General features: G+C 29.6%; 1 protein-coding gene across 1 annotated transcript in view; it reads left to right on the top strand.

Moving 5' to 3' along the window:
• The window catches only part of LOC113560870 (neuroligin-4, X-linked-like), a 295,089-nt gene that overhangs the window by 274,493 nt on the left and 4,095 nt on the right, over positions 1 to 16,501 (top strand). The window contains exons 8-11 of the mRNA XM_026966983.1: positions 5,575 to 5,726; positions 7,351 to 7,463; positions 7,648 to 7,796; positions 10,733 to 11,339. Coding sequence (XP_026822784.1) covers positions 5,575 to 5,726; positions 7,351 to 7,463; positions 7,648 to 7,796; positions 10,733 to 11,339 — 1,021 coding nt within the window. The remainder of the gene's footprint in view (positions 1 to 5,574; positions 5,727 to 7,350; positions 7,464 to 7,647; positions 7,797 to 10,732; positions 11,340 to 16,501) is intronic.

Genomic DNA, 16,501 nt, shown 5'->3' with positions numbered 1-16,501 from the left:
GCTTTAGTAAATATTTGAAAATTAAAAATGGTTATTAAACTGAATTTTACTGTTACAAACAAAATCATTGATTTAAAATGGAAAATATATATAATAAGAATCGTCGAGACATTTATTGATTTCAAACAATAGAAACTAGAAACAATGTATTATAAATAATAATTTAAAAATATAATCCATAGCTGGTAATCTGATTATTGAGAAACTCAATTAGAATAAAATTCAAAACATTTAAAAATGAATATAATAAAAAGTTGATTGAAATTCGAAAAACTTAAAAAGGAATGAGAGGAATCATGGAAAGATAAACATCATTTAGTTTATAAAGTTTGTCAGAAATAAAAAATCAACCATCCATAATGCATAATATAGTATACGGTGTGTATTAAAACATTTTTAAACTACACTAAACAAATAAATGGCTTTATGCGCAAAGCATTACACGTGTGCTATTATAACCTCAATGCTTAATATGTTTGACGTGTAAAGCAGCCAACTGCAGTCACGCTTAGAACGTCTTCCTTTCTCCCGAAACATTATATTATTAATATTATTATACGGTGACGGTACGTTCAGCGTATTATACGACTTTTAAACTAACCTGTGTAGAGCGTGGATAAATATTGAATATTCAACAGAATGATAATGACGAAAGTCCTTTAAATTATTAAAAACACCAAAAATGCCAACGCGGTAAAAACGTCGTGTACATTTTACTCGTTCTATTATAATTTATTTATAAACTGTCTGCGACACTTTTGGGGTAGTTCCATGTTCGCAGCGTGTACACATAGGTATGATTTATATATATATATGTGTGTGTGTGTATATATGTGTGTGTGTGTGCGTGCGGGGTTCATCGGCAAGGTCCATTTGCCATTCGTTAACATAAAAACTTATAATTTCAATATGAAAGACGACCAAATGAAATTGTAGTGTCTACGCTGATTCCCTTCCGACTTAATAAATAAAATATTTTCTTTTGATGAAGGTACCTATATTATTCTCGGTAATATGGTATGAGTATAAGTAACTAGTGAATTCGACCGAAAAGTTCATTTTGAAAAGTGAAAAACTAGTTTCACGGGCACACACGTCTCCGGGGACAATTATACCCCAACTCAAATCAAACATATCGATGCATATTTGAAGAGTTTTCACTTAACATAACCGTATACTATATATGCATTATGTTTGTATTACTAGTAGAAAAAAAAATCCCCCGTACACAATGTAATAAATTAAGGGTGAGTCGACGGATCAAATTATTGGACTAATAAACATTAACAATGATATAAGTACTATACAACGAAAAATAAAATAATATTAATAATGATAATTTATACAGATTTCGCAAAATTCATATTTTAGTCAGCGAAAATAATAAACGGGAAAGCAAAAAATCTGCGGTCGAAACATTTATTGGATAGCAAATAAAAACAAGATGAATAAAGTGATACTCGTTTGCTCACTTACAACTTTTAAATATCACGTCCACGTAAACATTGTTTTTTTTTCATACTATAAGTATTTTAAATATTCAATCATTTAATAAATTACTTCTTTGAAATATGATGTTAGTCTTCATTAATTTATCAGTTTCAAGCCAAAACGGAGTAAATCAGAAATACACATGTTTCGAGTAATTTTTTGAAACTATAATCGAATGGTTAATTATGAATATTACTCAACTTTTAAGTTGATCTGTATTTTCATGCACTTTGAAAACTCAGAGTATAATGTGTAGGACGTGTAGGTACTTATAATATTATTTATGTATTATAACGATTTTATTTTTGAGAAATAATTAATTAATCCCGAGTATTTGTGAAACGGTCTGGATCACAAATCTCATAAGAGGCTATTCAATATGCATCAATAGTAATTATTATAACTAGGGTTTTATTATAAATAATACAAATTTCTGAGAGAACAAAACGAATAAAATCGGATTATAGATAAATTAATTTCAAGAATATTTTTTATTGAATTAAACTAATTCAATATATTAGTTTGTATTTCATATTTTTCGATAAACCCGTTCTTTACATAATATTTTGTTTGGTTATCTTATGACTTAAAGTGTTAAAAAATATAATAATAATAAACGTTTTCTTTTTTCGAATAAGCAAAAACAAATAATAATATAAAACATATTAAAACATATTATACAATTAATATTGTTTTTCATTTCGAGTAAATCATCTCTCATTGTTTTCGTTTAATCATATTACTCATATATATTACGTCTGTTATAAGTGATTTAATCGGTACTGAAGTGATTATCAACGATGCAATGTACTTTATAGTTTATACATGTAAATTCTCGTTTTGCCGAGTATTGTTGATATATTCGTAAATCATAATTTTTTTTTTTTATTATTACTTTTCTTTGAACATTTTTTTACGCACCTATATTGCTATTTAAAATACAAAAAGTTAACACGACTTTATTTGGTTCAAGAATTATTGGTAGATTCATCTCTAAATTCTTCAGTTTTAATAAGTAGGAAGAAGAATTAGCAGAATAGTCAATTTCCTTTCTTAGTTTTCACGTCCAACGTTAACTTTCTCCTATAGTTTCTATATTTTGGTACCAATTAGAAAATGTTATCTTTAAGTTTGGTTATTATTATTTTTTTTTTTTTTTTTTAATTGACAAAATTAAATTCTTTAATATTCTAAGTAACTTTTAACTTAACTTTTTTTTTTACAGAACAAACTTTCAAAAATTATCTATTTGACTAACTCAAACCAACCATGACAGTTTAATGATTAGTACATTATTCATACCTGATATTATAATTTTGTTTTTTCCACCAGCATTGGACGTAGCCACCCCGCGTTGCCCGCATTGTAGTAAAAACGTTAAAAATGCTGTACAATAAACCTCATAATATATGCACATTGCATAATATACTGAGAAAACTCGAAACATAAATTTTAGTCATAATATTATCCCAGTCGCGGTATCCGGAAAAAACGATCCGTCACAAAGCAAATAAAACAGAATAAGTAGGGCTGATCAATCACTGACGAAAGTATTGATTTAATGTGCAAAAATCAAAAGAGTTTGTATGAAAGACCTATTATAGGTAACAATGGATTGCTGCTGATATGGAAAAAAAATACAAAAATTGAAAAGGCTGATTTTATTAAATGATATACGCTCGACTAGAAAAATTCAAGGAACCCAATTTCAGTCGAAATTACTTTAGTAACGGGCTCCTTATTTGGAAACGATAACGTCTATGTTTGACAATTGGTTTTGCGCTTTATTAATTTACATAACTAGGTTATTAAACGAAAATTAATTTTAAAGGTCCCACGATGAGTACCTTTTTGATAAATAATTCATGTTATTCGATTAAATGTTTACATTATTATAACGGTAACTTAAGAACGATTTTAGTTTTCGACGAAATGATATTAATAATAATTTTATCATGAACATGCAATTTTTAATTGAGTTTCGTAAAATTTCTTGGACTTAACATTTTGATATTGTAAAAACAATAGTGGCTAAATTAAATCACTATTATTATTATTTGGTCAAAATATTACCACAAATGGTAACGAAAAACATTTGTTGTGAATGTTAACATTCATATATTTAGTTTATACACTCAACATGTTCTTCAAAAGTTTGTTTGCTTGATATTGGACAGGAAAATATAATTATTCATGTTCCTTTACAATTTCAACTGGTTAAGCACCATTAGATAGACGGTACATGGTATACTAATATTATTATTATTATTATTATTATTGTTGTTGTTGTTGTTGTTATTAACGTCGCAATACGAAGAGAACCATTTCGACTACATTTATATTACGTTGAACATTTTCTTTATTAAAACCGTATCATTGTCGTTTTCAATCTGTTAAAACTTAAAATCCTATTTAATTGGATTTTTTGTGCAAAACAATTCCTACAATTTCTTGGTCGAGGTGTCACGCTTTACTGGACCGCGAAATCACTGCATATGTGTACCTTTGGAATGGCTATTTATTTTTTTATTTTTTTAAGCCTCAAAATAAATAAATTATAAAAATACACAACGCAGATCTACATTGCGGAATATCATGGAATGCAGAACACAGAATGAATAAAAATTAATTCCCAGGAGGGGACATAATATTACTCCTACATAATATATCAAATTATTATTCTAAAAGTATTATTTAGTGGATGAATTAATAATACGCTGTATACGTAATATGCTGGAAAAAATCAATATTTCTTTTACATTTACAATTATGTTATGATGCCATTTAAAGGCTAAATTAAAAAAAAAAAAAAAATATGTATATTATGATAAACGTAATATTTTATAATCGTATAGAAACAGTGTAATATAAAAAAAAAATAAAAATAACTAAATCGTAAACTATAAACAATACACAGTAATAATCATGTATAATCAATAAGTCATACACCCAAAAAAATTATTTAGTTGATATATTAGGAGAATAACCGCATAGTGTTGTACAAACAATCAGTGGCGTTTATAAGTGGGTGGTTAGGTGTCTTATAGGTCGGTTTTTTTTTCATTAACATTTTACATTTTAAAAATCAAATCATAGAAAATCAATAGTATTGTTGAATGTCAATTATGAACGTCCATATTATAAACATATTCAGTTGTGAATTTTCATGTTTTAATCATGATGTTAATAAGTGTTTTATTTAGCACAGTATTACTACTAGAATATGGCTTATTAGCGTAAACAATAAACATTACATCTAAATACAATTTTTGAAACTAAAAATGTATCTGGTTGGAATAATAATAACGTAATGAATTATAATTGAAATAATAACTTATCTGACTGTTAAAATTTTAAAAATCTTCTACTGTTCCCTTTTAAGACCTATACTCAACTACTCAAGTATAGATCTATAATTTGGAACCCATATACTTCTTGTCATGTGAATGAACATGTTTTTTAAGAGAACATTTTATCGTAATGCGTTCTTTATTGTTCTTGATATCCCATGACTATGTACCACTCAGCCAAATAGTTGATTTATCTATAGTCTCACGGCCAACTGTAAATTTTTCTCTAAATTCCATTTATCATCCTTCTTTACTTAATATTGACTGAAGTTAGCTCTACTATCATCCTTTAACTATGTATTCAATTTTCAATTTATTCTTTTACTAAGGCTCACCAAAGGACCCATATTATTTTATTTAATCAAAACATACATCTATTTAAAAATATATATTGTTTTATTTTTATTTTTTTTTGCTATTTTAAATTGTGAAAGCGCAGTTTGTTGAATATTGTACATGCTATCGTTATTGTCATACTTAAAATAAAATTGTTATATTAACAGTGAGTAAATGACTGTAAAATTGTAAAATACATAATTATAATAGGATTAAAATATTGTTATTTAACCGAGTATTCGATATCAGAGTGTTTTTTTTTTTGATAAATTCTTCAATTTGTTAACCACTGTTCAGTGGAGAAATAAAAAAAAATATATTCCACAATAGTCAAGTGTGAAATCACTACTGTAATCGAAACTAGTAAAAGATTGTAATTTATCTGCTTTTGTTTCAGAGACAAGGATGTATCCACGGTGAAGAACTACCGTACATATTCGGTGCTCCCTTGGTAGGGGGATTGATGCATTTTCCGAGGAATTACACCAAGTCAGAAGTCCTACTTTCCGAGGCTGCGGTTATTTACTGGAGCAATTTTGCGCGGACGGGGTAATATATATTTTATTAGCATAAAATAAGAATAAGAGGGTGGATAAAAAAAATCCTAGTTCCCGTAAACAGTGTTTCCAGCATTTTTTTTATTTTTATTATTATTTTATCCAATCTCCGCTCCGATAAGTAGGTCATATTATACTGCACGCGTTGATCTACCCTCAGACAGTTTAATATTATTATTTACCAGCCGCCAGTCCAATGGTTTATAGGTATTTTTCATTTATTCGTTGCGTTTTTTTTTTATTGCCATCGGAACGTGCTCTATGCACCATGGCGCCTCAACACTACCGGCATAAACACGATTCAATGACTATATCAGACGATCCGAATAGAATGCGTTTTAAGACTAATTCCTTTTCTTTATTTTCATTTCGGTGTTTTACGACTTATATGTGATATACATATACGATAATAATTGTTATTACGACTGTTTTTTTACGTATTAAAACAATTGAAATTACGAGTCATACAAATGTTGGAAACGTAAATAAATTTAAAATAAAATCAAACCATAAGTTGAGGTTTCAAAACTATCGAAGAAAAAATTTAATAAACCATTAGTAATATCCGGTGTAATTTATACACAATAGTCATATTTTACAGATTTATTTTTAATGATTTTATCTTATATTTTTGAGAAAAATTACTTCATCTTTGAATCGCTATAATATATATGATAAATTTCACTGAATGATAAATCAATGCAAACGAAAAAACAATTCTCGCCAAAGACGGTCTATCAGCCTTAATTACTATATACAGGGATTTCGTAACAATTTTGATATATTTTTATTGCGATATTATTGTAATTTATTTATATATTACTAGATTAGTAATACATAGTTAGTTAAATTGTTTGACTAAATTAGATTCCCTTTCATACCAATAAAAACTCTGAAATTGAAAATCAAAGCATGTTTTGTATAATAGTGTTCCCTCCCCCCCCCAAAAAAAAAAACAATCAAATTGTTGTAAAATCCATATATTTATCGCTGCGTTCAAAATTAAAATAATAAATATACAACAAATGTTTTTGAATTTCCACCTCGTTACCTATATATATCTAAATATATATAATATTTAATAGTCGAACCTGTTAGTTTGCATAATAATTACCTAATATTCTGATCTTTATATTGACTATAGTATATTAATACTTATAACGGAAAATTATTTTAACTACTCCTAAGGATAATAAATTACTTTACAGAAAATATTTGTTTTAATAAAATACAAATTAACTTATTTTATAATTTTATATTAATCATAAGTTGTTGTCTTAACATTGATTGGGTTAACTGCAAAAAAAATAAATTTATTTTTATTAAAAGAAAAATTTTTTAAATAATATTATAATCGCAATGAAAATGTATATTCAATAAAAATGTTACCATACCTGAACTTGTATAATAATTAGTCTAAAATACGATTATGCGATTGTGGTTTTATACAAATTATTCATAAACGATTGTCTTTGGTTGCACAGTATTAAGTGCAACCAATAAATATTTATGCTTTAAACGGTTATAATGTATGGATTATTCATTAGGTAGGCCGGTGAATATACCAAAATGAAAAAAAAAATCCTCTATGGTAATACTTTTTACGTAATTTTCAGTAATCCAAATGAGCCGCAGGACCAGGATATGTTGCACAAACAAGAACACGGTCGGTTTAAGAATATCGAATGGACTGCGTACGAGACCGTACATAAAAAATATTTGAGTTTAGGTACAGTACTATAGGTGTAATATATTATTTTTATTGTTTTATCATCGGTTGTTCGTGCAATACACAGTCATATTAATTACGATGTATAATATTATTGCATTACAAATGATGTAACAATATTGTACCGATGTGAGTAGAGTAAGTCACATTACAGTTAATGTACAATAATTGGATATATTTTCAGATACGAAGCCCAAATTGAAAAGCCATTACCGAGCCCATAGGCTGTCATTTTGGTTGAATTTAGTTCCCGAGTTGCACAAGCCCGGCGACGACGTACCTTATTATCATCACATGTTCCAATCCGATCTACGCGGGATGACGTTTAAACCCGTAAGTTTCCCGCCAATATAATTTTATAAAGACCATTAAAAGGATTACACCCTTACTGTGCAGGTTTGCTATTCGATGAAAACGATAATAAAATTTATCGTTCAACGCATAAATATTATAAAACAAACAAACTTTCAACATTCGTAATTTTGTTTGTTTTCCGGTATGAGACTGACCTTTATTTTATAGAAATTTTAATTCTTTAAATTTGAAGAGTTTTATAATATTATATTATATTATCAATTAGTTTATTTCAGTGTACAGATATACATTCATTATTTTTAAATTTTAAATTTCCAGCAATATTTTTTTTGTTACATAATCGTAATTCCATTTCTTTGTAAGACAACATTTTTAAAATAAAATTCAGCGTTATGATTTTTTTCTAAGTTTTTTTAAAATTTTGCTCGTCTAAACTTTTAACTTAAATACAACTTACTAAAATTAATTTGTAATTCGATATTTAAATATATTAAATACCTTATACTCCGAAAAATATTCGAAGTTAAAAAAGTATATGACGTTTTCATTCGAAAAAGTAAAATCTGATAACGATATACAATAAAATTAATATTTTCAAAAAAATTAAAACTTTTCTAAATAATGATTGCATATAGACACTTTAATGGTACACATTGTAGATATTGTTCCTTAGCCAACACTATCGAGATTGTCACAAGAAAATGATCCTGTAAGGAGTGTCATCTCTTCTGAAGATAAAGTGGTGGTTAAGGATGAGAGCGACGCGTGTGACAAAAACTATAAACAATTATATGCCGATAAACTTTATTATTATTATTTTTTTCGCAAGTTTGCGAGTTCGGCACTTATTTCTTTCGGTACGCTTGGAACGGTGTATTGATTAATCTGCTGAGTGGTGGCTGATAGCTCGACTCATCCAATGAACGATTCCATATCGAGCATTAGGAATTATATTACCTTTGGCATTTCGGTACACCTGGTAACTGTGGAGAAATAATAATAAATTGATTTTTTTCCGCCACGGTTTTTATAATTAACGTTCATAAATTATCTCCACGTTGGGTAAGCGTTCACCGTCGCCGCATAATATCAAAATACTACAGTTCGATATATGCTTGTGGTGCGCGCCTAACGATTATTAAACGTTTTGATCGGTGAAAACGAACGGTTTGCGATTAAAAAAATTAAGAAAATTAAATAACAATACACCTACGTACCTATACAGTAATCGAAGGAAAATGAATTGAAAAAAAACGAGTTAACGTTTACTAAGTCAGCGGCGACAAAAGTTTAAAGAATTTTGTGGCTTCTCTAATTTATTATTATGAATCTACCGAACGCTCCAGCTCGAACTATAAATAATAAGAGGCCACACAGAAGGTTTATATACTTGTCGTAAATTATGTTTGTTTAGAAATGTTTGCAACGACTGAATGTGAAAGTTAGTTTCGTAAGCTTCAATGGCATACATTCTTAGGGTTAAGTGAACTTACTTTTGTATAAAGACCCAGAAGTATTTTACCGAATACACTAGTTAATAAACTAAATACCGTATATAATCATTAACATTCATAAATTGTTCGAATTGTAATTATTATTGTGTACCTGTGAATAAATTTCATTTCAAACTTCAATTATTAGCTTACGCATTTTAATGGAAAATCATGAATTCAACGAAAATATTATTATTATAACGAATTCCTTTTGTTTTTAATAAGTAGGTACAACAGTATTTCATAAATCTAATTTAATGTTTTTGCATAAAAAAATAAAATGTTTTAAAAACAAAACAGGTAAAAATATTGTAATTTATAATATACATAATTAAGTTACTATTATATTTACTGGATTTAAACTACATTAAACCTCATTCGTTATATTTTATTACATTAACTTAATTAACAAATAATTTTAAAAAAATTAATATATTTTTAAAAGAGGATTTTTGATAGAATTTTTAAATTAAATTCACAGAGAGTAAAAAAAAAATAATAAATTATTAAATTAAACATTGAGAAAATTTGAATCAATTATTAATGAATAACCCTTAACGTTGAAGATGCGTTAGTAATTACGTAAAATAAAAATATGTTCATACCGTTTTTTCTTAAGATTCGTTTTTGTAATCTAAATACAATTAAATTATAAACTTTTTAAAGATACTAGTATGCAAATCAAATACCAAACGATACAATAACCAATCACAATAAATAAATTCTTTTAAAATAAACATAATTTTATACACTTATTATTCAAATAATCCAATTGATAAAATATTATGTACGTCAGAATATAATATATAAAATGTATAATTTTAAATTTGTCAATATACTTTTTATTCGATGTTATTTTCAATTTATTCATGTTTTATATTAGTATTTATTATAAAAACATTTTGAATTTAAACACAAATATATAAACTTTATTTATATATATAAAAGGCATTTGAATCATGTACGAGTAACTTGTGTAAGTAGTATTATACTGTATATATATGTACTTCTGCAATGCGACTTTTATTATTTTTTTGTATTAGTGTTTGTAACACTATTGGGTCCATTTTTGTCTAGTATTTCATAAAATTTATGTTTCTGTTATGCACATCATGATTATGATAACATACACTGATGTTGGTAGACGATTTCGCTGAATATCACCGTTGACGTGGAATCTTTTTCTATAATATAATGTAAATAATATTATTTTTTTATCGATTTATTGTTAATCCCGGATCTTATGAAGATCTAACTAGGTGATGTCCTAAAACGTCAATCGTTTAACAGACAATAACAATGTATTATTTAAAAAAGAAAATCTTTTTTTTCAGCAAGAATAATTCAACTATATATTTGAATTGGTCTGTTTTGTATTGTAGAGTTTACTCGACTTCGGATATAATAAAATAATAAATAATTATTATTATGATAACAATCGTCGTTTATCGTCGGTTTCAGGGTTCAGAAAGGACTACCAACAGACCGGCACCGGACATGTACTACCGGGGTTCAGGTCAGCCGCCGGCCATAATGCAGCAGACTACGGTCGGCAACAAGACCACTTCCGATGGCGGGACGACCAACGGGACGAACGTGTTACAACCTCCACCGGTCGTGGTGGCGTCTTCTTCGTCATCGGATCGCGGGGATGGCGATAATGACGAAGTCGGCGGTGGTAGCGGAGGCCGACAGCTCAAAAACGGGCCAAGTGGCGACAAAGACGATGGCGAGGGTGGCGGTCGGTCGTCGTCAGGTTCCGACGGCCAGGATGACTTGGGCGGCGGTGGTGGTGGCGGAGCGTATCAGACGTTTCCGCTGGCCCTGGCCGTTGCCATAGGCATTGGATGTTCGCTGTTGTTCCTCAACATAATGATATTTGCCGTGATCTACTGCAACAAGTCAGCTGGTTGGGGCGGGAGGCGGGGTAGCAGCACCGGCAGCCGGCGGACTTCCGGCGCCGCAGGAGACGCCGAGGACTTGCAGCAACAGCAGGACGACCGGATCAGGAAGATCAAAAAGCGTCCCGAGAACGGAGGCCCGATGACTAATTTGTGTTCCACGGGAGGTAAATGCCGCCTTTATTGTTATTATTGTCAAACCATAAATATATAATGTGCGAGTGGTGTAGTTTAATAAGCTTTATATTTAACGCGGTAAAAATGAAACAAAGTCTTAAAAAATTCTCATTTTCGCGCGTATTCAAAATTGAAGTTCTATTTTAAAATAAAAAACAAATATTTTCGACAATTGAATCCAATTTACCAGAATGAGATTTGTTTCATGATGAGATAGCAGACATGGGAATTCTAAAAATACAATTTCGGTCAAAAAACTTTAAATTCAAACGACACCTTATATCTTAGCTATTCTATATCGTGAAAATGAAAAAACATGTATTGATATATTTAAATTAAAAAAAAAAACTAAACGTGAAATTCACAATACACTATAATGTATAGATTTAAAAAAAACTTGCACACACTTGCGCGCACTGATGAGGAATCGCAATAAGCTCCACAACAATATAAAATCAATACACAATAAGACAATAACTAATAAGACATTTAACCACAGAGTTCCAATACGACAGCATTCGTATTGATAACAATTATTATTTATCTCTAAATAAAATACCAACAGGCGATAGATATTATTTTTTTTTATAATTTCAAAAACGAATGACTAACGTGTTACGAATACGTCTTATATACTGCCACTGAAGTTTTTCATACTATCGCACATTTAAATATATTAATATGACGCCACTCTTTTTATCCTTCTCATTTTCCGGCCTCTTCTGCCGTTATGTCTTTCTACCCGTTTTGTCTAATAAAACACTCTTGACCCAGACCGTTGTTTTTCTCTCCACTGAACATCATTTCATGCGCGTACATTAACTTTTTTTATTATAGCGTATTAAACCTTACGTTCTTAGAATTCTAGATGCGCAATGCCCAAGCTCCCCTATCCCCCCCCTATACAGTTGTCTAGACTCGACGCTCGCCAGAGTGACGAAAACGATAAGGATGATACATCAACCCGGGCGAATCGTTCTTGTATAATTATTATGTCGATGTAATGGAACGGACGTTTGAAACCGTAGACATTTTACCAACAAAAATAAAAAAACCGAAGTTGTACCAAAACGTACTCTAAAAAAATATAAATGTAACGGTTGTAAAACGAACGTCTCGTTAAACTCGTTGTGACAATTTAAAGAGCGAAAAAAAACGTCAGTCGGAATACAATAACTCGCGATGAGTATGATATACGTATAATATCATCGTTTTTAAGCACTATAATAACATAGAAGAGGGTCTAGGGATAAATTGCTTACATTCACAGTCTCCATAAAGTGAACGACTCTCTCAGTTTTAATGTGTAATGGACAAACTAAAACTTTTGCACTAATAGGTCTTTTGAAATATAATATATTATACGGCCGTAATAATTGTGCATTTAACATAATATCGTTATATCGATACATGATTATTTGTTATACTTCGAAGGATATAAATATTATACAACTCTATGCAGGAGAACTAAATTCGATAAATCATAATAATGCTCCTGTCAATTGATAACCCAATTGGAACACTTCCAAAAAATAATAATGATGATAACAATAAATAAAAAAAACATTAAAAACTAGACAACGGTTAGAACCTAAAGCTTATAATAAAAGAGAAATAAAAACATAATGGGCTTCTTTTTTTCTTTTTCTTTTTTTTTTGAACAATAGATAAAGTGAACGTTACTTTTATGACTTCTTTAAGGGAAGACAAAATAGAGATATTTGGAACTAGAACGTGAAAGTAGTTGATAATAAAAGTTTTTAATAAGTGCGCACAATTTTATTACGATTTAAAAAAAAGTGTTTAGGTACAGAGTTTTACGATTCTAGGTAGGTACTAAATAACAAAACATATTATCAAAAAATAAAATAAAACAAACATAATATAACACCAAAAATAATGATTAATGATTATTGGGTTAGAGTTTGGTACTGATTTTTTCATGTATGACTGCCGTGTCATATTATATTTTTTTTTCTTGCACACATGCTACAATATAAATAGTAACAGTCATTTACAGATTGTATGTTTTAAAAATTCGTCAAGAAATTAAGTGCAATTATTGATCAGGTTTATATTAGTTTTTACATTTATTATCTTTCACATTTGAACCATATTACTAAAATACGAACTGCTTTACCGTCTTGCCTAATTAAAAATGAATACTTATTGCCACATGTAATCATTTTAACTTCACTACAAATAAATTTATATGTACATCCGTTAAAAATTTAGATTCTCGACGTCAAGTACGTTATTGATTTTTCTGTAATCCATTTAAATATATCCTAACGACACAAAGACATAGTGGGTGTACTTATATTCGATATAGGTTACTACTTCATATTAAAATACAACATCCATAAATTTTAAAAGAAAAAAAAACTCAAACATTATCTCAATTAAAATTGACGTTTTATTACGAGTATTTATATAGCTGATATTCTGATTTAAAATGGCAGTTAACTTGTCGCAATGGACAAATTTTAAAAATAATACAATATACCTACCCGACAATATCTAGGCGTGTGGAAATGGTACCAAATTCGCTTATAGTTTTTACTGAATTCTATATTGTGTTTCGTTTATTTCAAGTTAGACTCAATCTAAAAATGTAAATTATCAGAAAAACACATTTTTTCAAAGATTAGTCAAAGAATGATAAAAAGGTATATTATATGTTATTTAAATGAAATGTTAATAAATTTACGAGGAATTCCGTAAAACTTTGTTTTTTTATTTAATTAAAATTTAAAAGTAATAATATATTTTGCCAACTATCCGCCATAACCAACAGATGATAAATAAAAAGCAAACAGTACACGGTTGAAAGCAAAAAATTTAAATAATTTAAAAATTAATTTCAAAGAATACACAATATAATGTATTATCTGCAATGACTCGAGCTCTTTTTATAATTTATACACGACGATTTCCAGTTTCCGCAAAAACAATAAATTAAGGTATCATACGACAATTTCTTTTACAATAATTAACAAGCTAATTTTGTTTTTCTCGAACACGGAATATTTTATAACAATAATAATACTTTGCAGGTATAATCTATGACGTGTGTACTAATTTATTAACATTTGTAACCCGGGCACCATAACAACAATATTACAATGCGCTGGTTTCTTATAGGTGCGCGAAACAAATAGTAATATGAACAAATTTCATTTCACGAAGAAAAATTTCTCATTCTTTTTATTACGTATATATATTTTGTTTAGTGCGCGCGCTCCGTATGACGTATACAGTTAACAGCACACTGCAATATTTTCTGTTTTTTTTTATATATATACGTGATAATAAATTAGTCGAGTTAGGTAGAAGCTACTAAAATATATTTGAAATAAAAAAAGAACTTTCTTCGAGATTTATAGTTTAGTAGCTTCCGTTTGTATATTAATATTATATAGGTAAAATGAAAGTGAGCAACAACGCCGAAGTCGAGCGCAGAACTCGCCCCGTATCGCGATGTTCACAATACACTATTACGTGTACGATTACACTTTTATTTCGGGGCCGCAATCAGGTTTTTAGTTTTTCATTCTGCGCTAATACACACACACACATCGGTCTCGATCGATCGACTTCGGTGCGCGCATAAAACTGTACAACGCACCACCTAAGACATATCATGCGTCCTTACGAATATTCTTCATCTGTCGGTCAATACTGCCCTTGCCCAATGCCCCAGAAACCTCCGGACGCGTGTACACGACTTACACCTGTAACCGGCTATGGCTTAGCCGGGATTATCTTACACGATTATTTTGCCGCCGACGATAGTAATTCGATTTTCCGCAAACACTTCGCACAGCTACACGACGACCGATCACAGAGTACGATTGCTATATTAGCCCGCGATCAATGACACGGTTATGTGATCACCGTACGTCACTATAATATTGGCTATATCGACCTATCGCGAATGATTTTTATATACTCTCGTCCGTCCGCGTTTTGCCAAAACGATAGTCATGTCTGTTTGAACGCGCGGTAGAAATACTTTTAAAACGTGTTTATCCGAAATACGAATTGACCATTTCGAGTCAAGTACAAAATCAACGTTTATATCTATTTTTTTTTTTTTTTACTTCAAGCTTCTTCGCTCACAAACATTATTAGGAAAATAATATTTTTTTTCACAATCGTAATACAAAATTATCGTTTTGAAATAAATGAATAAAAAATGATATCATTGTCGTATTGTACCAGCATAGTAGTGTAATCATTGAGCAGTATAAACGTATTACAATATATTATATAACGTTCTACGACATTTCTAAGTTGGATTCATTTAATTTCATTAAATTATTATCAGATCCAAAAATGTTGTGCACATAATACGATCGCAATTGATAAAATACCGAACCAAGATTATTGTATTATTATTTTTGGATATTTTCTATCCAAATAAAACCGTTGTCCGACGGATTTAAAATATCCAAGGTTAGTATTTCCACGTACGTTTTATTTTTCCTTTGTTGGAAATTCGTATTCATCGGCGCTATCGGGGGTACCATGGTGATAAAAAATAATATTATTTGTGTGCTAAAGAGCAGTAGTGTAATACCGTAAACATTATCCGGTAAAACAATCTACTTCGAAACGAGTGTTTTGCATTCGGCATTCAGCATAACGAAATCGTTCGTTTGAAACTTGTTTTGTAAATAGCAATCGTCAGATACACAGAATTATTAAATAAACTAAATCGATTTGGATGTATTAGACTTTAGACTGACCGAGACAAAGCATGAAATCGAATCGGAAAATCTAGCTTGTGACAAACGACAATTGTAAATTTTTTTTCCAATGAATAAAACACGATAATATTTAAAAGTAACATTTGTGTAATAACTCGTATTCATATTCGATTGCGTGACCGACATGATAATATTTGTTATCCGTCCCACTCCCGTACCGATAAAAACAGCATATCTATACCTAAAATGACAGCACCTCGGTCACGTCACGATGACTTCTTTGGCACGAGACGGTCAAAACAGGTATGAAGTCAGACACTGTAATCTGTAAAAAAAAAAATCATTCGGTTTTTGGTAAAAACACATCGGCACAGGGTTCAATCAATTATCTTTTTGGGGTGTAAAAAACAAAAATCCATCTTTCTAGGTCGCGCGATATG

The sequence above is a fragment of the Rhopalosiphum maidis genome, chromosome 1 (genome assembly GCF_003676215.2).
Source record: "Rhopalosiphum maidis isolate BTI-1 chromosome 1, ASM367621v3, whole genome shotgun sequence".
NCBI classification, from domain to species: Eukaryota; Metazoa; Arthropoda; class Insecta; order Hemiptera; family Aphididae; genus Rhopalosiphum; species Rhopalosiphum maidis.
The sequence above is the reverse complement of the archived record's forward strand: the minus strand, read 5'-3'. Positions and strand labels throughout refer to the sequence as shown.